This window comes from Zeus faber, assembly GCF_960531495.2.
Source record: "Zeus faber genome assembly, chromosome: 19".
Taxonomy (NCBI): Eukaryota; Metazoa; Chordata; class Actinopteri; order Zeiformes; family Zeidae; genus Zeus; species Zeus faber.
Window position 1 is genome coordinate 25,366,967 of NC_137206.1, and position 23,739 is coordinate 25,390,705.

At 45.2% G+C, this 23,739-nt stretch overlaps 1 protein-coding gene across 1 annotated transcript in view; it reads left to right on the plus strand.

Annotated features, from left to right (window-relative positions):
- The window catches only part of adgrg2a (adhesion G protein-coupled receptor G2a), a gene marked incomplete at both ends in the record, with an annotated part of 32,290 nt that continues 8,551 nt past the window's right edge, over positions 1–23,739 (plus strand). Inside the window, 20 exons of the mRNA XM_080020468.1 lie at positions 1–82; positions 421–746; positions 1,725–1,983; positions 5,155–5,202; positions 5,293–5,366; positions 6,125–6,235; positions 6,373–6,410; positions 6,502–6,625; positions 13,057–13,255; positions 13,522–13,613; positions 13,722–13,858; positions 14,190–14,367; positions 15,715–15,864; positions 18,614–18,736; positions 18,877–18,922; positions 19,014–19,117; positions 19,219–19,343; positions 20,598–20,866; positions 22,018–22,117; positions 22,657–22,943. Of these exons, the coding sequence (XP_079876594.1) occupies positions 1–82; positions 421–746; positions 1,725–1,983; positions 5,155–5,202; positions 5,293–5,366; positions 6,125–6,235; positions 6,373–6,410; positions 6,502–6,625; positions 13,057–13,255; positions 13,522–13,613; positions 13,722–13,858; positions 14,190–14,367; positions 15,715–15,864; positions 18,614–18,736; positions 18,877–18,922; positions 19,014–19,117; positions 19,219–19,343; positions 20,598–20,866; positions 22,018–22,117; positions 22,657–22,943 (2,872 nt within the window). The remainder of the gene's footprint in view (positions 83–420; positions 747–1,724; positions 1,984–5,154; positions 5,203–5,292; positions 5,367–6,124; positions 6,236–6,372; positions 6,411–6,501; positions 6,626–13,056; positions 13,256–13,521; positions 13,614–13,721; positions 13,859–14,189; positions 14,368–15,714; positions 15,865–18,613; positions 18,737–18,876; positions 18,923–19,013; positions 19,118–19,218; positions 19,344–20,597; positions 20,867–22,017; positions 22,118–22,656; positions 22,944–23,739) is intronic.

The following is a 23,739-nucleotide window of genomic DNA, read 5'->3' on the forward strand; positions in this document are numbered from 1 at the left end:
ATGCGCCGCCTTTACACCGACGGACGGAAGCAGGTTCTGCAGCTTGTCTGGCTGTGGGTGGCGATGGCGTCTCTGCCCGCAGGTACGGAGCGACTTCACTGCATCAGCACTCCATAATGCATCCACATGGAAACATTGTGATTTATTTTGAACTTGAATGTGTTTGTCATACAACAATTTAATTTGAATATCCCCTCACTTAAGTTCATTAAAGGTGGAAAGCAAACGCAGTATACTAAACGCTGATATAGATTCAAAAATATATAAAAAATATTAAATAAATAAGAGGTGAAAAAGGGTGCTGACATTGTAAATTAATTTTTTTGTGATTTCTCTTTTTTTAAATAAATTTGTAATTTTTAAATAATTTTCTTTCTTTCTTTCTTTCTTTCTTTCTTTCTTTCTTGCACTCGTCACCAGCCCTGTCCTACTTCCTGGGGGACAGTAAGGCCGTCTTGAGTGGCTGTGGGGACCGGTGGAAGCTGCAGGACGGGGCGCCTATGCCCTTGCTCTTGCAGGCGACGGTGTGCGTCCACGTCCGCGTGCTGACGCCCGGCGGCTGGGTGGCGTTCTCCTACAGCTCGGCCCACGCCCCCCGGCCCGAGCTGGGTCTGGAGGGGGACGAGGGGGCGCTGTACGGGTGGCTCCTGGGGGTTCGACACCGGTTCCCCCTGCAGCTATCGCTGAGACGCTGGCACCAGGTCTGTCTGCGGAGGGACGTGCGGGGAAACTCCTTCAGCCTCGAGGTAACTACCTTTTCATTTGATTCATTCTCAATTAACCAGTTGACTGAGACTGAGTTTGACTGAGATCTTAAAATGTGTTTCTCTGTAAGGGGCCTGGGGCAAACTGTTAAGGGGCAATATTTTGTGAAGTACACAACTGGAATGATGTCTTGGAATTCGTCAGTGACGTGTATGGCACATTTAAAGCTGCTCCCTACTTGCACACCGAAATGGGAAAAACAAACGTGTGGAGGGCTGGTGGGAGTGGCGAAAAGCATCGTGGGGTAGCTTGTAGGTCAGGATGTACCCGGTGCCATCCTAAAACTCTGCCAAAAAAGGTACATTAGGAAGTCATCCATTCACCTCAAATCCTAGGGTGACTTCTAACGTACCTTTTTTCGGCAGGTTTTCAAGACGAGCACTTCTGACAGTACTTGATGACCTCAAATGACTGTCCTGTCCTTAACGGGAAACTGTTTTTTAACCTGAACATTTTGCGATCATTGTGAGTCAACAGGTGACATGCATCGTGATCGTTTAAATCGATCCAGTATTGAGAGAATAGCTTCAGTCCACCACCATGCACCGAGCTACAATACATTGTACAATGGGGTCAATCGTGATCATGTTGCAATCATGTGCAATGGTGTACGTGCAATAACAATAGTTTCTAACTGTACATTCTGCAATAAGATAGTTAGTGTTTGTATTTTTGGGTATTTGCATTTACTTTACATTTTAATTTTGATTTTCTTTTTCTTTATCCTATTTGATGTTATAGTTATTCTCCTTTTTTTCTGTCTGTCAAGCGTTTTATTTTATGGGCTGTACTGAAGTGCACCAAACCTCACCAAATGAAACCAAGCAAAAATAAAAGCGATTCTGATGCTGAAATTCTGGAGTTGTCCCATAATAAGTGCTCTAGCGGGCAGGAGCTTTACTGTTTACTTCAGAAAGACAGTCCTGATGCTGCCTAATAATACATAATACACGTCTCAGGTGAACGGACAGTTGGTGGCGGAGAGGACCGTCATCGCTCAGGCGACCCGCCCATCCGGCTCCCTGCGTCTGGGCTGCCGTCCGAGGGACCGGCCCCAGGGAGCTGCAGGCGGGGAGATAGAGCTCTACCTCTTCCGGGTGTGGGAGGACCTGGAGGCCCACGCCTTATGCCAGGACGGCTCCGTGATTGGCTGGGACACCCGGTTCTGGGGCGTGAGCAGCGACGAGGCCAGGCAGAGGGATCCGAGCCTCCCGTGTGGTGAGGAAAAACACGTGCAGACACTGCGCTTCATACTTTGCAGTTTGATGCCGCCTCTAGTTAATTCTATATATTTTCTGAAGGTAAAGTGCCAATCTAATCAAATCCTATCCATCTAATGTGCTCTAACCTAACCAAATGAGTTCTATCTGACGTCACGATTGGAACCCAATTAAAGATTTTAAAGATCCAGGCAATTCTCATCCATGTATTATCAACATCAATACAAATAAATCCAGATTTCCTTGTAGAAGCTTATGATATTAATGATCACTTTTCCATTTAATAATCTGAAAGCAACAACATTTTATTGAAGCGGGCCATTTCGCATGAATGTGGTAGCTCATGTTATTATTTTGTGGTGGCTGTAGCAGCGGGTGTGGTCACGCTGGAATGACACTCACTGATCTGTTGCATTCACTGCGGTGACCTTCACTTCCAGTTGCACACCCATGAAGCATCTAACATGAAACTGATATGGAAGTATCACAGAATCCTGGCAATGGAAATGATCACATTTGCATTTCTTTCAGCCCCTAGATTTGGCCGTATATACACAACTCCTGGTCTCGGTAAGCGTAGCTTCAGGTCTGAGGAGGTCCAAGTATAATAATGAATCAACGTCTGCAAATCTCCTAAACTCTAAAGCACTTCCTGACATGGTATGTTTTCCCTACCAGCGCAGCTTCCAGTTCCTTCTGCTGCTACGCCCGCAAGTCCTGTCTCAAATGCTACTGGTGAGTTAGGGTTAGGGTTAGGGTTATGCTGCTGAAGTTACAAGCTGAAAGTGTCTCACTGCAGGGTTACACAGTACTTATAACATAAAAAAACAACACATTTTAAAACAATGAAAGATTTGTCAAACCTTTGAAAGTTTTTATTGTTATTAGGCCCTGTAACAATGCATTACCTATATAATATGTGAAATAATGCCACAATGTGCAATAAATTCCTAAAAATGTATGTAATAAAATCAATACTCAAGGAACATTTCACTATATTTGGGGAACTTTCAAAACCTTGCATCAAAGCTGGAGACCCAAGGAAAGGCAGGGAGGGGAGGGGTGCGAGGAGCGCCCCGACAGTCTGCGCTACACAGAGCAGATTGAAAACTGTCTGTCAGACTTTGACAAACGGTTTCAAGGTGCTTTACTCAAGCCAATCACTACATTTATGTGCTACCCATTTAGGGACTATATTGAGGTTGATTCACTCGCATCAAAAATTGCAACACTGTTTCATCTGAACTGGTCTGCAGTGGAGGATGAGATGTTGACACTACAGGCTGACATTCAGCTCAAGTCCAGGGCTCATGACAGTTTTTGAACTTACTCACAGAGGAAAATAACCCAAACATGAGGAAATGTGCTACCTCCTTGACTGCATTATTGGGCTCTACTTATTTATGTGAGTCAGCCTTTTCCCACATGAAGATTATTAAGTCCAAATACAGTTCCACCATGACGGATGATCATTTGGAAGCCTGCTTAAGGCTGGCTATCAGCAGCTACTGTCCGGACTATGCAACCCTGGCCGGCTCCATTCAGTGCAAGTCATCGGAGTAAGGTAGTGACCATAAATGTATTTAATGCTATTGTGCCGTAAGGGTTCATGCAGGGATGCAAGGTACGCCAACATAAATTGTATATATGAAGTATACTCAGTATATACATATAAATAAATATATTTAGCATTTTTTAATGAAGGTAGATCATTTTGACCTGGTCATTTGAAAAAGTAGTTGCAAGCCGAAAAAGAGTGGGCACCCCTGCACTAGAGTATTACAAAATGTGGCAAACATGGCCGCCATCCTTGTTTCCTATTTACAGAAACCCTAATAAGCAGACTGACCGCCATGCCGACCAGTCGACGACAGACTGATTGTCTCACAGCCAATAGCGGCCAAAAACTATGTCCATCCACCAATGACAGCACAGACCAGACTTCATTTCCCCGCCTGCATCCATCCATCACCGTGACCCCACCTTCCTTGTCAGAAGTGATGTCATCCACAACAAGGAGCCCACTAGACCGGAATACAGGGTATGGCAAAAGTACTCCATCCTCCCAAACAACGGTCCGGGGCACCCGGATCGCCCCGGCAGCCAGTGAGTCCACAGGTGAATCAAAGCCCACACCGTCACTCATTACATCAGCCAAATTCCCCAATTCCACCCCCCGAAGGAGTCAATAAAGCGTGTCTTATCTCACTGTAGCTCCACCACCCACCACCATTCCAGCCTATCAGATCTCTGTGACGAAGAAGACTCCTCCAATCACGACTTTGCCTGCCGGCCAAACCATGCCCACAAGGCCTTTCTCAAACGGTAACTGACATACATGTATGAACACATTTTTGACAAGAGGTATTAAAATAGGTGGTTCCATCATTCTGTTAACTTTGCTGAATTATACCGTTTTTACACCAAAATGGTTGCATATATACAGGTTTTTTGAACATGGGAAAACACATTTAAAATAGGAGATTGACTTTCTTTTCTTCTCTTGATGTGTCACATTTGACGTCCCGAACGCGCCGGAAAAGGAGCGTTTCATGTTTCCACTATGATTGGGAAAAAAAAAAAACAGGAGTAGTTTTCCCCGATGAGCGGGAAATGACATTATTTACGTCAGCGTTGGATGTCACCACATTCACTATCAATGAATCTGTTTTTATGTGAGTGAATTGTGTGTATTTTTCATTTCCGTTTACACTTTGCAAACACTGAATGAAGGGTGTTTTAAACTTCCATTTTTGGAAAATATTAAATGTCACAGCTGAGCAAACTGCGAGCCACAGTTCACAGTTAACCTGACGGCCGCTAGAGGAGGATCCCGTGTCAAATACGTTTATGCATTCAATGTGAGGCAAGTATTAGCTTAATGGATGGCTGCAGAGGGGATCAACTAGCCTAGCTCCTGTGAAATGAGGGAAATACATCTTCCATCATCTCAAAAACAAAATGATTATATCGATACATCTTGCATCTTTAAGGCAAGGTCAATTTAATACATGAAAACAAGATCTTAGTTTAAAATGCAGCTACATTACCTGACTATTATCAGCTATAATTTCTATATATAAATAAAATAATACTTTCCCCTAAAAAACTTGAGTAAGTGTACTGTGATACTTCTGACATCTCATTGTGATTTTTTTACGTTTTGCAGGATCCCCACTTGTGAAGTGTGACGTCGCCCAGCTTTGCTCCAATGACAGTAAGCCATACACAACCTTTGTCCAATCGGAGTGTTCGATACACACCGAAGGGCTGTTAACACGACCCCCTCCGCTGTTTGTCCCCACAGTTTCTTATTATTGGATGTTCGTCAGTGTGGAGGCTGAGACAGCTTCTCTTTCTGAGGCACGAGTCTTCCACTGGGTGAGATTTTAGAGATTATCATGACATCACTTTCAATATTGGGTAGTTTTGTGTGTATCTGATGCATACAAGACCCTGTTTTTTTCCAAATCGGTAATATTCACCCACGCCACCACCTCCAACCCCCCCAGTGGGGCACGGTGGAATTGAATGTGGGAAATCTGAGAAAATTAAAGATAAAAAATTTGAAAAAAGTAAAATTTCATGAAATATGTGTATTTAAAGTTTCTAAATCTAATAGTATAATAGTTAATTAATTTTAAATAATATACTACTACAATTTCTTAATATTTTAATTCATTTTCGTTATTTGTTTTCATTATTATTATTATTATTATTATTATTATTATTGTTCTTATTTATTTATTTATTTATTTATTTGTTTGTTTGTTTGTTTATTCTTCATTAGTTGTGCACCTTTCTTCCACCATAAGCCTGTGTGAATAGGCCATAAACTACATTAGTTTGCATATGACAGACAGTAGGATGCATATGATGTTTTATTTGTACTTTTCGGCGGGGGGGGTTGTCAAGCCCTTGAAATCCTAGGGAGGGGGGCTCTGCAAAAAAAAACTGCTTGAATACCACTGCACTGAATTGAAAGCATCACGTTTTATAGTTATTTTGCTCAAGATTAAACTTTTTAAATTCCCTGCTGTATGATGAAAAAACCCCACATTATCTCTCCTTTACGGACACAGGAACTCTGAACCTACCCTTTAAATACCGTCTCTCTTTTCTGTCCGTATCTCCTTCAGGTGTTCGATGTGTTTGGATGTAACCACATGACAGAAAACACCCTCTTAAATAACCTGAAGGAACTTAACACGAGCATGCCACATGAATGTCAAGGGAACAGTCGTCTTCAGGTCAGTTCTTTCTGTCTGTCAGTCTGTCAGTCTGTCTGTCATCTTTACTTCGGCCTGTTTTTCCATCTGCCTCGTTCCTCTCACTCGCATTTCCTCTTCTCATATTTTTTTAATCCCTCTCTTCTGTCTCCCCTCAGGAATTCTGGCTGTCATGTGACAAGGAAGCCGGTGTAGGGTAAAGCAAAGACAGTGGCAGGGTGTGTGAGAGAAAGAGAGAGAGTGTGCGTGTGCGAGTGTGTGTGTAATGACATTCTCTTGGTTTTCAGGTGCACAAACTGCAGTGTTGTGCTGCAGTTCAGTCAATCTGTACCAGTGTGTTTACTGCAGAGCAAACTGCAGAGAGCTGCTGATAAAAAGCTCCAAACCTGCCATCTAGGCCACGTGGAGAGGGTCGGTAAGGAGTAAACTACCCACCTACCATCCCTACACATATCCCAACCTCCATATCTATGTACCTACCTCCCTCTCTATCTACCTCTATACCCACCTATCTAACTGCATCCCAACCACCACCACTCCCTATCTACCTGCCTGCCTGCATCCCTATTTATTTACCTACCTACCTACCTATATACCTCCAGTAGCTATCTACGTACCTATCTGCCTCCATCCCTACCTACAGTATCTACCTACCTATCACCATCCCTACCTATCTACATGCCTACCCGGCTTCAGGAGGTACATACATTCCCACCTGCATATCTACCACCTGCATCCCTATCTACCTACCTCCAGACCTACCTATGTACCTGCCTACCTCCATCCCTATTTATCTACTGATCTACCTCCATACCTACCTATCTACCTATCTACCTACCTCCATCCCTACCTATCTACATGCCTACCTGCATTCCTGTTTACCTACCTCCATCCCTACCTATCTACATGCCTACCTGCATCCCTGTTTACCTATCTACCTACCTACCTACCTCCATCCCTATCTGCATCCCTTTCTACCTGACTACCTATCTCTTTACCTACTGTACCTATCCACTCACCTACCTACAGTCCCTGCATCCCTATCTATACCTACCTATCTACCTCCCTGCCTGCATCCCTATCTACCTACCTACCTACCTACCTATCTTTTTACCTACTGTACCTACCCACTCACCTACCTACAGTCCCTGCAACCCTATCTATACCTACCTATCTACCTCCCTGCCTGCATCCCTATCTACCTACCTATCTCTTTACCTATTGTACCTACCCACCCGGCTACCTACCTACCTGCATCCATACCTACATACCTACCTACAGTATCTACCTCCCTGCCTGCATCCCTATTTACCTTACTGTCTACCTACCTGCAACCCTACCTACCTACCTACCTACCTACCTATCTCTTTACCTATTGTACCTAACCACCCGGCTACCTACCTACCTGCATCACTACCTACGTACCGACCTATCTACCTCCCTGCCTGCATCCCTATTTACCTTACTACCTACATCTATCCCTACCTGCATCCCTATCTACCTACCTACCTACCTACCTATCTCTTTACCTATTGTACCTACCCACCCGGCTACCTACCTACCTGCATCCCTACCTACATACCTACCCATTTACCTACCTACCTGCATCCCTATCTACATGCCTCCATACCTACCTACCTACCTGCCTGCCTGCATCCCTATCTACATGCCTCCCTACCTACCTACCTAGCTGCCTGCCTGCATCCCTATTTACATACCTCCATACCTACCTATATAACTACCTGCATCCCTACCTATCTACCTCCCTGATTGCATCCCTACTTACCTAACTACCTACCTCCATAACTACCTACCTCTATGTTTACTATACCTTCCTACCTACCTACCTGCATCCCTATCTACATACCTCGATACCTACCTACTTGCCTGCCAAGCTCAATACATGCCCACCTTTCTACTGACCTACCAGCCTACCTACATACCTCCCTGCCTACCTATATAAAAAGACTTAAGGACAGAGATACACTAGGTCCTTATGTCCACTGACATCTTTTCAAATGGGCCATTGACAGGCCGTGGGCTGTGTGAGGATCTGGCGCCCTCTGATGGTAGATTTGTGAGGTGCACATCACCCTCTTCACTGGAAGATATCTGCCAGTCAGTCAGGCCTTCAGACATCACATGGTGAGAAGCATTTTGTGTGCAATCTCGTGCAAAATGTTGTTCGTGTGCTGATGCTGTGTGTGTGTGTGTGTGTGTGTGTGTGTGTGTGTGTGTGTGTGTGTGTGTGTGTGTGTGTGTGTGTGTGTGTGTGTGTGTGTGTGTGTGTGTGTGTGTGTGTGTGTGTGTGTGTTCCTTCACAAGCTCTCTGCTAGAACCAGGAGTTGTCCCTCTTCTAAAACCAGAGGGAAAATCCTGCAGCTGTGAGTTCACACATATCTGTCAGAGGGAAATTCCACATTAGATTGAGGCAAATCTCTTATTTATTGTACTGATTGACTGATTTGTAAGGGACCATGTACAATATTAAACATAAATACCCACATTTGAGGTATTGCACCAGATTTTCCCTCATCTAACTGTCATCTGCAGTCCCATGGCAGTTTTTAATCATATAGTGCCAAACAATTCACAATGGCATAACAGTGCAAATACACTTCACACGTCGTCCTTTGTGGCTGGCCAAGGCGATCTCTGAAAAGAAGTGGCGGTAGCAGCATGGGCTAACTTGGTAGAGCGATCATCTAATTGATCTTTAATTGATTTAACATAAACTCGTGTTTTCCGCCTGTTGTTTTCAGCGGACTGGCCGGGTTTCTGCGACTGCAGTGCTTTCTGTAGAGACAAACGTAAGGAAGCCCCTCTGATTTCTCCCACCAGTCACTGCACATTACGTGTACACACAGACTTTACAAAAAAATATCTGTTTTCACACATTGACTAACAACACTAACAACTACCTGCCTCTGGAGATAAAAAGAACACAGCAAAAAAAACCTAAACCTTCCATTTAAATAATGATATTATAAACTGGATCTGTAGTTTTGGATGATGAATCTGTGTTCATACTGTGTGTGTTCTGTGGTTATATTCATAATATACATACATTTATTCATTTATATGTGCATATATTTATTTATCTATTTGTCCATTCATGTGCTTAGTTATATACTATCTGTTTTTTCTCTCCAGGGCAGTTCTTTGCTCTCAGCATCAACATCAGCAGCTCCTCAGTCAATGTTGAGCACATACAAAACATGGTATCTTTTTTTTCGTTGTTTTATCTTAGTTCTTTATCACAGTGTCAGTCTCAGTGACTTAGAAAGATAACACCAGGATAATTGGACAACAATTCATTGTACATTGGCTTGCTGTATGTGTATAGAGGTTATGTTGATGTGTATATATATTTTTTTTTTGATTACGATTTCCTAGTTATCCAAAATCAGCAGAAGCCCTCCTTGTGACCATCTGCCAGAGTAAGTCTGCAATCGAACGGAATAACACCTTCCATAATTGCATTCCCACGCAAACCAAACGATTGTGGCGTACAACATCTTCAGATTGGTCTGTGCTGTTGTATCTAAACAGACATATTTCACACCTATTATCAGCTTTTTGTCTAGGTCACGATGCCGAAGCTCTTCTCAAGTGTCAAATCGTTACCAGGTAACAAAATCCCCTCGGCGCCCTCTGAAAAGTCTCAAAACACTATGTTTATATGTTAATAACGTTGATGAAAACCTCATTACATAACTGACCCACGCTGCGTTGGGAGTCGGGTTTCCTTCATCCTTTGCTCCGTCTCCGCAGGCGGCTCATGTCGAGTGTCACAGAACTGAGGAGAGGTAGATCAGTCTTTCTTCGCCATGCTGTAGATTTCCTAATGAAAAAATAGAATGCAAATTGAAAGAATCAACAGGGTTTTCACTGATTCCTTACCCTTGTTTGTATACAAAAATGTGATCCGGTGCCATTTTAAAGAACGTGTCCAAAAGCGGAGATTGTGACAAAGACGGTTACGGGGAAACTCTGTTAATTCCCTCCTGAATCTCCTCCACTCCTGTTCTGTGGTGAAACCAAACTCTAGGTTGCACAGCTGCATGTTGATACTGCAGATGTCCGGGCAAGTGGATGTGTGTACGCTTACTGACGTTCTGCTCCTACAAATGGACTCCAGCATGGGGATCGCCATCGATAAGCCTCTCGCTCGCATGGGTTAGTCTGCGTTTGATTGGACTTGAAAAAAGTCGAGTGATATATAAATCAAAGGGATTACCAAATGTCAAGCGGATAAAACAAATGTGTGTGCAGTACGTCTGCTTGAACATACTTCCTGTCGTGAAATAGTGTGATTGTCTGTCCTCAGTGGTGTGTGGTTCCCCTGGACTGTCTTCCAGTTCTCTTTTGGAGGCCAGTCTGAGTTGGGAGGTCAGTGACATGGACGCCGCTGAGATCTGTATGGACCCCCAACCCAAGCTCAGATGGTCAGTCCGGAGCAAATGTAATGTTGGCTACATCCAACACCCAAAAGTGGTTGTAGAATTGTTTTTTTTTTGGGGGGTTTTGTTATTTAACTTATATCTAACCAAAAATCACTTTTTCAAGAAAGACCTGACCGAGAAAGCAGCAGAAGACAAGATTCATCAAGGTTACAGAGAAGACACAAAAAGGACAAGAAGCACTCATAAACAGGAAGCTCTGGTTTAAGCATAAAACAACCAAAAGAAGAAGTCGTGAACAATTTAAAAGTTTTGAACAAAGACACTGCCTAAAGCTATTTAGTTCTAAGTCCTTTAAAATTGAAACAAATTGTCCACGAGAAATACAATCTGTTCGTTTCAAGTCCTCCTGCAGAGAGTTCCAAATGGAAAGGGCAGCGTACTTAAAACCTTTTTTCCCCAATTGCGTTCGGACACAGGGAATGGACATTAACCTATACTTTTCATCAAAAAAGTGCTGAGGTAAGGAGGGGCCTGTCCAGGGAGGGATTTATAAATGAAACGCAACCAGTGGGTACGATAGGTCTATAGATCCTCTGAGCCACGCCCCTTTGATGTTCATTGGACAATATCTACAAAACTAAGTCAGATATCAACAATCTTCACTCAGCTTTTCACAAGATTTATGATTTAAAAAGTTTTTTTTTTTTTCTCTTTTTATGTCTGTTTTTTGTTTTTTTGCAGTGACCGTAATGGCAGCCTCGCTGTACTTTTGACCGACAGCTGTCGACGCCCACCTCCTGCGCCCTTCTCCGCCCTGCGTAATTTCAACATAAGCGCACCACCTTTGATACCTCCTCCGGCCTCGTTTGACATACCCGGGCAAGAGGCCGTGGCGGAGAGGTTTTCGACAGCCGAGCACAGTGAAACGACTCGACGCCAACCGGCCTCCTTCCAAGGAGCGGCACCCCGGACGCGTACGACCCCTCGGCAAACAGCGCAAAATGCCGCAACCCAAGCGGGAAAACAAAACGCATCGATGGCAGAAACACCAGTGAATTCTATGTCAGACACTCGCCGACCTCGTGCGTCACCAGCGACCGGAACAACAACCAATACTCAAGCTCAAGCATTATATACAACTTTGCTGCACATTACCACCTCACCGACCGTGGAACGAGAATACCCAAGGACGGTAAACACGGATAACCCTCCGCAAATTAATACAACCCTACCCAACCTCACCATTGTGTCACTCAGTTCAGTGAGCGTGAATACGACAGGTGACTACTATACTCTGCAAAACGCGACATTAGAATTAATCTTAAAGCATTTCAACACGACGCCGTTGCCGGTACCGGCCGCCCTGCAGAACCTGGCTGCTCACCACACAACTCAGAGTCCCGACAAGGGGGATAATTACAGTACAACGCCGAGAACCGCGAACGCGTCAAGCGTCGCGACCATCTCCTCGGGCAGTCCGACGCTGAGGAACACAACGGGTGTTACGAACGGTAAAATAAGTCAAGGCACTACAATGGTCTCTGCTGACACCCGGGTGCACGCTGAAACCTCCTCTGTGAACAACACGTCTACCCCCGGCGCAAAACATCTCAACACAACTGTTGCCACAGACAGCTCCAAATGGATCACGTCGCCACCCCTCCTTGACGCGACACTTTTTAAAGCTGCGAGTCCTCCCCGTTCCTCGTCGAGGGCACAGGTTAACAATCGAACACAACAGGACATCTTAACCACCCCCGGTGGCACAGCACTAAACACGACCCCGACGACCGAGAACACAATGGCGATGCTGAACAGTGTTATCACTGCCACCGATGACCAAAGGCCACAAAACACTACAGGTTATCGGGATTTCACGACACAGAACACGGCCACTATCTCTGCCATTCAATCATCCATGGACAAAGGTGTTAAATACAACCAAACCCTACTTTATGATACATATCTACATAGCAATGCAGTGAGGAACCCGACTACAACATCTCCCAATCCCACCACAGTGGGTAATATGGCTTTCAATGGCAATAACCAAGCCCTCCGGAACATTAAGACTCCTCGAGGCAATAAAACACGAGACACAACGACTACCACAATGGACAATATTACCGCAGCTGCTCCCAGAGAATCACCGCAAAACATAACCCCCAGTCTCAGTAATTCACTGTTTACCACCGCTACTCAAAGTCAAATAACACTACATGAGGCCGTGGCATCTCCAAATAAATCACCCACCGCCGCAGAAAATAAGACTGTAAACTTCACGACACAGCGTCTGCTCATCGCACCACATTCACCCAACCGAACAATTGTAGCTAAAACCACAACTGAGAAGCTAAACTACACAGCAGATAACTTTTTAACAACAGGGACCACCCCTAATGAGTTAAATTTGAGCACGGCTAACCCTGTTACCAGCCTGGGGGGTACCGCCGGCCGCACAGCGACCAGCTCCAGCCGCGGTTCCACTCCTCCTACCGACGCTACCAACACCCAGCCCTATTTCAGCCAAACAAGCTTCAACACAACGCCCTCGGCAGAATTCAGCTTCTCTGCGGCAAACACAGCTTCGCCTTCCACCACAACTGCCGCAGACACACCAACAACAACGGCACAGGTTTTGCATCCAGCCCAGACCCGTCGAACCAGCGGCACCCCGACTGAGGGTTCTATGACAACGGCAAAGGCTGCACCGTTCCAAAACAACACCGGCATCACCATCCCGGCTACAACAACCGGTACGTCCAGTTGAAGATCTGAGAGTGTTGACCAGGAGATAAGTGTTGATGACAGCCAATAATGGCTCATGACTTTTCTTTTCGACATTCCTCTTACACAACTATCTATGATCTGCTGATATTACTAAAATAATGTTGGTAACAGAAAGCGGCCCGAAGGAGAAGGATAAGGAAAAGAAAGAAGCTGAGGAATTGGAGAATCTGACACAAGACGTTTCTCAACTCAACTCCACTCAGGTGGGTCCATAACTGTTTGCTGTGTCCAAATTTTCATTTATTTTCTTGAAGATTCATTGGAGCCAGTTTGTACGATCTCCAATCCAGTGTTGATCCATCATATTCCAGGTGGGGCGGCTGGTTGGGAGGTTGGAGAAGCTTCTGGAAGGACCTTCCGTCTCCCAGTCGGTCGGACAGAGGGCCATCAACATCATCAGCAACCTGATAGGAGGGGACTCGACTGTGCTCTCCTCTTCCGCTACCAGGTACACAACACCCACAGACGACATGGTATCGGTCCGACGGTCGACAGGGGTTGGTAGCTCAGGCGGTAGAGCTGGTGGTCTAGTAATCTAAAGGTTGCTGGTTCGATCCCAGACTCCTCCTGCTAGCATGCTGTAGTGTCCTTGAGCAAGACACTTAACCCCTCATTGCTCCTGATGGCTGCGTCCGTCGGTGATTGAACAATTGTAAGTCGCTTTGGATAAAAGCGTCTGCTAAATGTAATGTAATGTAATGGTCCAAGACACAATTAGACATGAACTACCGACGTACGCACACATACCCCCCCAAGCTCCTGTTTGTTCCTTCTGCCAGGATCATTAGAGCGGTAGATGAGCTGGCGTTGAAGTTGGTCGTGGCAGAGGAGAGCGAGGTGCTGTCCTCCAGCGCTCTGGCTCTGGCTGTCAGGACGGTGGACGGAACTAACTTCCCGCAGGCCTCCTTCTCCATCGTCAGCCCCAGCGAGCTCCAGGTTAACCTCGTCACCAGTCTGGCAAGCACAATACCGCCTTTTCACAACCAATACACCGTTTCTGAATGCTACATTTTAAGTATCAGTCAACACCGAGTACCAATCGATTCATTATTGACTTGACTGTATATAAGAGTGATCCGTCAAAAAAGCAGAAAATCAAGCTGCTCTTATTTGACGTGTTTGATGCTCCCGGCATTCGATTTTTATATTGGGGCTTTTCTTCCATGTAGACACCCTGAATGAGTCTGTTATCGGACAGATATCTGATAACAGTTTTGGTATTGGTCCATCCATAGTTTCCTAGATTCCTGTAGTTTAATTCCCTCAACGCCTAATTACGCCTAATTACGCCTAATTGTGATTCACTGCACGGCCCCAAATTGTCAGAAAATCAGTCACATAGCTATTTGAGAAGCATCCAGCTGGTCAGCCTTGATAAGATGAATCATTAGTGTTGTAGCTTATCGATTGCCGTGAATTAGGCAATTTGGAAACTGCTCCAAATGGGAAAGGATTCCCCAATATCTGACCCTACTCACAAGGGTTCACATTGAGCTTTGATTTATCTCACTCTATAGGTTCATTCATTTATTATTACTGTGAGTGAAGGATAGCATTTGAGGCTTCACCAGCAACCTTAAGGAGTTCTCATTTGAATTGAAGATGGGAGGAAACCGGGTCAGCTTATAAAAACCAATGCAAGAAAACATGAATGTACACAAGACAAGAAAACTTGAAAGACCTTAACGGCGTTTCGAGTTTTAACCACTTTATTCACACAAAAACAAAATACAGCAAATTTAAGAATATTTCATGAACCTGTGGTGTCTTTTTTGTCAATTCCATGGTAGGTTGCTTATATACATCTTATATAATTTAAATTTTATGAAACCTGAAAATAATAAACACAATTAAAATCTGAGCTATCATCTTGAAAATGGTCAGGGATAATGTAAAAGGCTGGCTGCACCATTCTGGATACTGGATAAATTCCACCAATGACAGCTTTTCCATCTAGACCGATTCCCTGGCATTTTCGAATCATCTTTGATCAAAACGACGAAAGATTTGAAAACTGAAAATGAAAACAAAATGCAGACAATACGAAGATAGTGCTGTAGATTCACACATACGGAGTTACAGTAAACAGGGCTGTTCCATCTGCCAAACAGATCCTCTCTTGAACTGAAATTCCTTCTCTACAACTCGTCTGTCGTCTTCATGTGAATGAATGTGTTCTTCATTCATGGGGGCGATGCTATGAATTTATTATGTATTCACCAAAAACCTGTGTGTGTGTGTGTGTGTGTGTGTGTGTGTGTGTGAGTGTGTGTGTGTGTGTGTGTGGTGTGTCTAACCTTACAGGTCAGTGTTGCAGGTAGATCCAGGATCTCAGAGGATATTCGTGCTTCTGTATTCCTGCCCTCCTCTCTGCTGGACGCTCTGAGTGCCGAGGAGCAGCGACAGGCCGACAGGCTCCAGTTCACCTTTTATGCCACCTCCTCCCTCTTCCAGGTACGACCACTCACCGGACCCGTCACAGCTTTTCACCCGGACATCATGGGCATTTGTGAGGACTGTAGATCTGTTAGTGATTGAGCTTTGGAACCTCTGCCTTTGGCCACCTGCAAAATGTTTTAATCTCAAAAGGCTCTGATGCTGTGAGATTGTTAGTTTGCCCTGTTACCAACTGTGGCGTGGGGATGGTGTATTTTGAGCAGCCACACCTGTCCTGGTTCTAGGTAACTGGGGCCCAGGATCAGTGGGGCTGTATGCCTGTCCCTTGTTAGACTAATCAACAAGCAGTAGGTAAAACCCTTGTCCCCACACACACAAGAGAGGAGCCCTTGTCATGACATGCTGTCCATTATCTGGGGCTTGTTCCACATAGCCCGCTCGAATAAACTGGTGTGTTTCTACTCAATCGGCTGAATCCTTGTGCTCGAGGGCCATAAAATGCCACTCGGATGGCACGTGAAACTGTAACCATGGCACCTGAACAGGGACTCTCCGGCATGGGGAAGGGATTCAGCACCAACCCTCTCCCAACTGGCAGCAGCAGCACCTTGGATGTCCGGTGGAGCACCGTTAGAAAAGCAGCCACAGCAACCATAACAGGTTAGGTTAGGTTACTGTGGTTAGATGCTCTGACCAGCAGCCACCACCGGACCATCCAGCAGCCCAGCAGCCAGGCCACCCCTCCAAGCAGCCCCCGCAACAGCCAAGCCCGGCTACACCTCCACCAGCAAGCACAGCAGCTGAGGCCCCACACTCCATAAGGGAGGAGGGGGTAGTCTGCTTGGTGTGGTTGTTGCTGCGGCTGCTTCTCCACCGGTCCTCCACCGGACACCCTGGGTGCTTCTGCTGCCTGTTGACCCGCTGGTGGCTCCAGGGCATCTTCGGATGGCCCTTTTTTCCTGTGCCTGAGAGTCCCTTTTCAGGCGCCACTGTGGCAGTTGCGCCTGCCAAATGCCACCCGAGTTGCATTTTCAGGGCCCTCCGGAACAGAGGACAGACAATGGGGTAGAAACACACCAGTTTATTGTAGCGAGTGGGCTAGGTGGAACAAGTCCGGAGCAGATGGAACACATGTCATGAGGGTCATGAGGAAGGGTTCCTCTCCTGTGTGTGTGTGGTGATGGGGGTTTTCCCTCTTGCTCGTTGAATACGTTATTATTATTATTATTATTTTTTTAACCTGTGCTGTCAGCATGCTGGGCATACAACACAGAGTATTTGTATGCCATTGCATCCAGCACAGCAAGTGGAGTTTAGGTTCTCAACCTGCAATGCAACTCTTTTATTAATTCTTAAATCATCAACAACTGCTGCAATAACTCTGTCCTGAGGATGACCTGTAGAATGACAAGAGCACAGTTTTTGGTTATAGAGAACCACCACCAACCTCCCTCTTTGGAGAACTATTTATCATATTTGGGTCTATAAACAACTGATCACTACTAGGTTATTAGGACTATTAGGTCCAGGGAAACTGTAACTACAACTGGTCACGTGGCCTCCTCCTGTCATAATTATGGCAGTAAATGAGGGAGGAAAGGAGCGGAGTCTATCTAAAGGTATGTGTACATCTTCCACCGCTGTTGAAAACCTGAACAAGGTACCTCACAACATCGATACCATTAGATCTATGATTCATCTTATGAGGTTCCTGTACGAGTTCACGTTGTTCTGAGACTTAAAGTGGACCTTTGATGCAAAACTTACTTTTTCAGTGCTTGTGCACATACATTTGGGTCTCTGAAATGTGTCTTAAACAAGCGGTTCATAGTCATTCTAATTAGAACCGCCCTCCATCTGAGTAACTCCACCAACGCCTGGAGCACCATAGGACCCTCTAACATCAAAGCTAAGAGCTATTCTTGGCAAGTGCTCTGTTGTTGACTTACAGACCAGCACAAATCTTTTAAAAGAAAGAGGAATTAATATCACCTGACCATGACGAAACCGCAGACAGGGGAAATGTAAGTAGGTGTGTGTGTGTGTGTGTGTGTGTGTGTGTGTGTGTGTGTGTGTGTGTGTGTGTGTGTGTGTGTGTGTGTGTGTGTGTGTGTGTGTGTGTGTGTGTGTGAGTCCACCGATGAGTGTACATGACTTATCACCATTGGTACTGGTGTAGAAGGTTGGTATTATGTCGCGGCGCCTCCAAGCAGCGGAAGGAGCCCCGAAGTCCCCCGAACTCCACAGCCCTGTAGATACCCTATGGCTGCAGGAAAGCCCCCCCCCCGGAGTAACCCCCACACCCAGCCCCGAGGAGCATGACCCAGTCCCAGGGAGACCCCGCACCCCAAGGGTGCACACATACAACCAACAGGCAGGCACAAGATACAGTCGCCGGCACAGAACCCGGGCCATGGGCGCAACGCACGGACCGCAGGCCCGGATCCCGGTCCCGCGGCAACAGACTCCCAGACACCCCGCCTGAGCCGCCCGCCCCACGGGCAAGCCGGCAGCGCCCCCATGCCCACCCATGCCCCGCACAAGGGGGAGGCCTGCCCCACCACTCGTTGATTACTCTAATGAGCAACAGGTGTACAGCCACGCTGATACTGGGCCACAATTACCTAGATCCAGGACAGGTGTAGCTGCTCAAACCCCACTCCACACAGACGCTAGCTAGCCAGATACAACACAGGGGACAATTTTGACAAGTGTCCAGAAGTCAAGAATAAATTCGACGTGAATCTTTTTTTCAAATATTCAACAACTTCGACATTAAACGCTTCATGGTCTGCTTCTCGTACAGGACGTAACGTTGGGGAATCAAACCACCATTGGTCCGGTCCTGGGCTCCAGTGTGGCCAACCTGTCGGTCAGCAACCTGACAGAGAACATTCACTTCAGCATCCGAAACCCCAACCCCGTACCTGTAAGAGAGAACAGATGGTGCATTATGGTGCATTACCACCACCTTCCTGAAAATGTTTTGTGATATCTATTATCACGAAAGGTCGTATTTTTAACGCAATTACAACTACATCTGACTCCAGGATACATCTTCTTTTTCAGGCAAACCATGTTCTTTCTTGTGTGTTTTGGGACTTCACTCTGAATGGTAAATGCGCCCCGGAGCAAAAAGCCAGAGTTGTGCCAACTTCACCGAGTACTGACCTTCACGCCAGGGTGTTTCATTTTCTGATGTTCAGAAGGCAGAGGCGGGTGGAGCTCTGAAGGCTGCTTTGTAGTCAACGCCACGCAGAAAAGCACCGTCTGCAGCTGCAACCACCTCACCTCCTTCGCCATATTGCTGGTCAGTCGGTATATATGTGAGTGTGGATGTGTCTGGGTGCTTCATGTGTTCTTTTCTGTTTTCAAGTTAATGTGTGTGTGTGTGTGTGTGTGTGTGTGTAGGACTTGTCCAGAGGGGGACTCTCAGACCGGCAGCAGGCCGCCATCCTCACCTACATCACCTATATCGGCTGTGGAATCTCTGCCGTGTTCCTCTCCGTCACGCTGCTCACGTACCTTTGCTTCAAGTGCGACTCTGTGCCACTGCTGCGTCATTCGGCCTCTGTCAGGACTTAGCTGTAGATGTGTCAATGTCTTTCTTTGTTTCCAAGTGAGATTTGTTGCATCAGTAGGACCATAGAAAACGGCGTGCTGTGTAATACTATGAATTTAGATGTCTGAAATCCTTCCACCAAGCAACAATGAACTAATTAGAAGATTTTACCGAAACAATTTAAGTCTACATTTTGTCGCTGTCCAACCCCAAATTCTGTATAGTTGTCAAAGTATACCAAAAAATAATCAGAACCAGGAACAGTTTACTCCGCCAGATACATTTAAATATACTAGGAATTTGTTCTGGTGAGGCTTGGTGCGTTACGCTACATCAAACAACAGCATTGAAAATAAGGCTTAACAGTCCTTAAAATGGAGAATAAAAATAATAATAAAAAGTGATGAAAAAATAAAAATACAAATAAAACAATTGCACAGGATAACTTATGTGTATATAGAGTATAAATTATGTGAATTATTATGAATTATGAATTATTGTTATGAACTAACTAGATAATGTACAAGTCGGACATTATTTTATGGTGGCTGGTGGAGATATTGGATGGGAGGCCTAAATAAATGTCATTCCTATCAATAACTGTGCAGAATCGCATTACAGACCGGCCTCTATACATCACCGTGTCTGCAAGGAAACTGTGATAGATCTCGCCATAAACCAAACCAAGCACACACACACACACACTTAGAGAAAGAGCTCGGGAGGATTTATGTGACGGGGGCAAAGATGTGCGCTGCATTACAGGCAACAAAACCATATCAATGAATCATGTGCCAACTGTACAAATCAGAGTCAGGTTCATTTAGAATTTAGAACTTGGAAAAGAAAATGGTGCGGTGTCTCCAAAAAGAGAACGTGTTGAACAGAAAGGGGAATCCTTTGCCAAGCTCACTGTTCATCAGTACTTTATTTGAAGCGATGGAACGCAAAACAAACGTATCGCTGATTGAACTATAAACCGTTTGGACCATTTGTCTTCACTTCCGTTCTTTCCTCTAAAAATCATCTTAGAAATCAGACGGAATAGTTCACGGTTGATATCGAAACCTGCCGTTGCATTAATAACTAATTCTCGCCTGTATTCACACCGGTGAAGCTTAAAAATAGGATAGTTTGAGAATTTTTAGATTAGCATTCATCCATTATAGCCCCAGAACCACACTTCATGGCATGACTATGGTGATTTTCTGTCTTTTCCTTGGGACAGGAAGTTGCTCCGGGACATTCCCACCAAGATCCTGGTGCAGCTGTGTCTGTCGCTGCTCTTCCTCAACCTGCTCTTCCTGCTGGACGGCTGGCTGGTGCGCCACCCAGCCGCAGGGCTGTGCACGAGCACCGCCTTCTTCCTGCACTACTTCCTATTGACCTCCTTCACCTGGGCGGGGCTGGAGGCCTTCCACATGTACCTGAGCATCGTCAGGGTGTTCACACCCTATCTCAGTCGATACATGGTCAAGTTCTCGCTGCTGGGCTGGGGTGGGTGCTCATTTTAATAGATTGATCAGTCGTCCCTATTTTGGCCCGAGGATTCCAACTTTGGATGGGATATTTTGGAATAAGTCTTGTGTCCCACAGATCTTGAATGTTTGCTATTTTCCAACCCAGGTCTTGACGAGATGTGAATTCATCTACAAGAAAAAAACAGCCAATGAATTTCAACCAGGATTTAGAATCTGTGTTATTCACTCTTTTCAATTATTAAAATTTTCTTTTGATTAATTGACGAAAATATATCTATTGAACCGTGTCCTTGAGCAGGATTGTCCGAGATCTTTAGTGCTATAAATAACGACATTTAAACCCGTAAATTTCTTCCACTTTAGAAAAGGGGGGGGGGGGCGTCAGGTAAGTTTAGTGTACGTATCTGCACTCCGCCCTCCTTCCCCATGGCCCCCCCCACCCTCTTCTAAAGTCCAAGAAAATGTCCCCATTCAAATGAATTGGTTTAAATTGTATTCGTAGCACTAAAAAAAGTTGGAAAATAGAATAGATAGAATGGATACAGTTCAATAGATTAATTTGACTATGAGCACAAAAAAGCATGAAGCCGGGTTGGTGGTAGCGCTCATAAATGGATTAATTATCAGGCAAAGTAAAATAATAAGAATTGACATTCATGTGAATTTTAATATAAAATAATTGTGTCCTTGCGCCTACGGTCCTCAATATCGTAGCAAGAGATTTTAAGGTTTTGTTGTCATTATTGGGTTCAAACCGAGCTGCTGAAGCGAGTCGTTAGGAGAGTGAACCTCTTCCTGACCCAGGCTGTTAGAGACGGCAGCGAACTTGTCTGATGATCATTACAGAACCTCAGAAATCTCGTCTTTTTTCATCAATCTTTTTTTTACCCTCGTTGGAAAAGGGAAAACGGGTGGAAGGAGCACTTAGACGTATTAAAGATAAAAACCTCGGACGCGCTCCGAAAAGCCTTAGAGGCTGACAGAAGAAGGGGGCCAGTTAAGGAACCAGAAATCACTCCAGCAGCCACTCACCAGGGCTATTAAAATGTTAAAAGCTTTTATTTACACGGGCGAGAGCGCTTATCAAAAACATCCTGCTTTTCCTTTTCTTTCGCGGTTTGGGACGGATAAGTGGTTTGTGATAATTTAAGTCGCCCGTCGTTGCAGGTCTCCCTTTGATGGTGGTGACTGTTCTCATATCGGTGGACAAAGACAACTACGGCCCGGTGGCCTACAACCGCTACTCGGACGGCACTTCGGATGACTTGTAAGCGGCCGCACTCCACGGTGCATGTCCGTCCTGCTTGAAAACATGTTTTCCAAACTCTATTTTTAATGACTTATCTTTAATGTCATCGCTGTGTCACAAGCTCTTTATTCATGTTTGTCTGGTGGGAGTTCATCCCGGGTGCCGCTCTGATCAGGGATCGCCAACCTTACATCTTATTATGCCGTGTGGTTGAACTTCTTGACTGTTCTGTTTTTACTAAGAGGTCATATTTTTACTTGCATCCTTAGAGAGCATCTTTCTTTCACCTTCCTCGGCTGAACTGTTCTGCATGGGCAGACAAAATATTTTTTTTTTGTATAGACTAGAAACTAGTCTATCCAAACTAGAAATCATTAATAGTAATCATTGTTTCTAGTCAGATTTGCCCTTGTATATTAATGCTGTATCCTGTATATTAATGCTGAAATTTCAAACCTATGGGCCCTTTGGATCTCATGTACACAGAAGCTTTTCACGCGCTCCATAACTAAACACAAACCCCTGGGACTTCTGTGTCCGCGCCCGTCGCCCTCTAGCTGCTGGCTCCGTAACGACACCGCCTTCTACGTTGGGGTTGTGGCCTACTTCCTGCTTATCTTCGGCCTGAGCCTCGTGGTCTTCATTGTGGTGCTGGTCCAGCTGGCCCGGATCAAGCGGCAGAACCCCCACAACCAGTCCCCCCAGCGGGGCCTGATGACCGACCTGCGGAGCATCGCCGGCCTCACCGTCCTGCTGGGCCTCACCTGGGGCTTCGCCCTGTTCGCCTGGGGTGCCCTCTACCGGCCCTTCGTCTACCTCTTCTGCATATTCAACTCCATGCAGGGTGAGAACGCATGCCGGGAAGAAAGGGAAGGAGAAATAAGTGGATTTATCATGAAGAAGCTGAGATTGAAAAAGACATTTTAATAATCCACAGGGGACAGAGCCTTGAGGGCACTATCTATTAAACTATTAAATGACATATTATTTTATTCAATATATAGACACCTCACATTCACAATCATGTGATTGTGAAGATCAGTCTTCACTGTTCACTTTGATTTGATCAACTACAAAGGAAGGAATCTCAGTCTGTATATATGTATGTATGTCTGCATGTCCTTCCATCGTTCGCCTGATCTACTGTGAGGTGTATCGCTGGGGACCCGAGGACGTGCGGCGTTGAATTCGGTGCAATTTAGACACGCGGCACTAGTGATATTAATAAACTTGAAATAAACTGCGAGCCGGCGGAGGGGGGCATTCTATATAGAATCCTACTGGATCTTATAGGATGTCGTATAGGATCCAGTGGGAGTTTTCATAAGTCCATCCCCTGTTGCTAAAAACATCAGCAATTGAAGCTTTAAAATCACCCATATCCAAAATCATCCAGTAATTTTCCAGTAATAAGGGCGTTTCCAGTCTTCCCCTGTGTTTGTATGAACGTCTTATAAAGTTAAACAATGTGTAAAGTTGAACGTTTTTTGTACAACTACACCAATGAATAAGCTTTGACCCGACTGAGATACCAGAGAGCATTTAGGGGATCAGATTTTGGAATTTCGTTTTAGGTCACGCGTGTGATCCATTTTTTTTTCTCTCACTATAGGAGAACATCCCTCACCTTCTAGAACAAT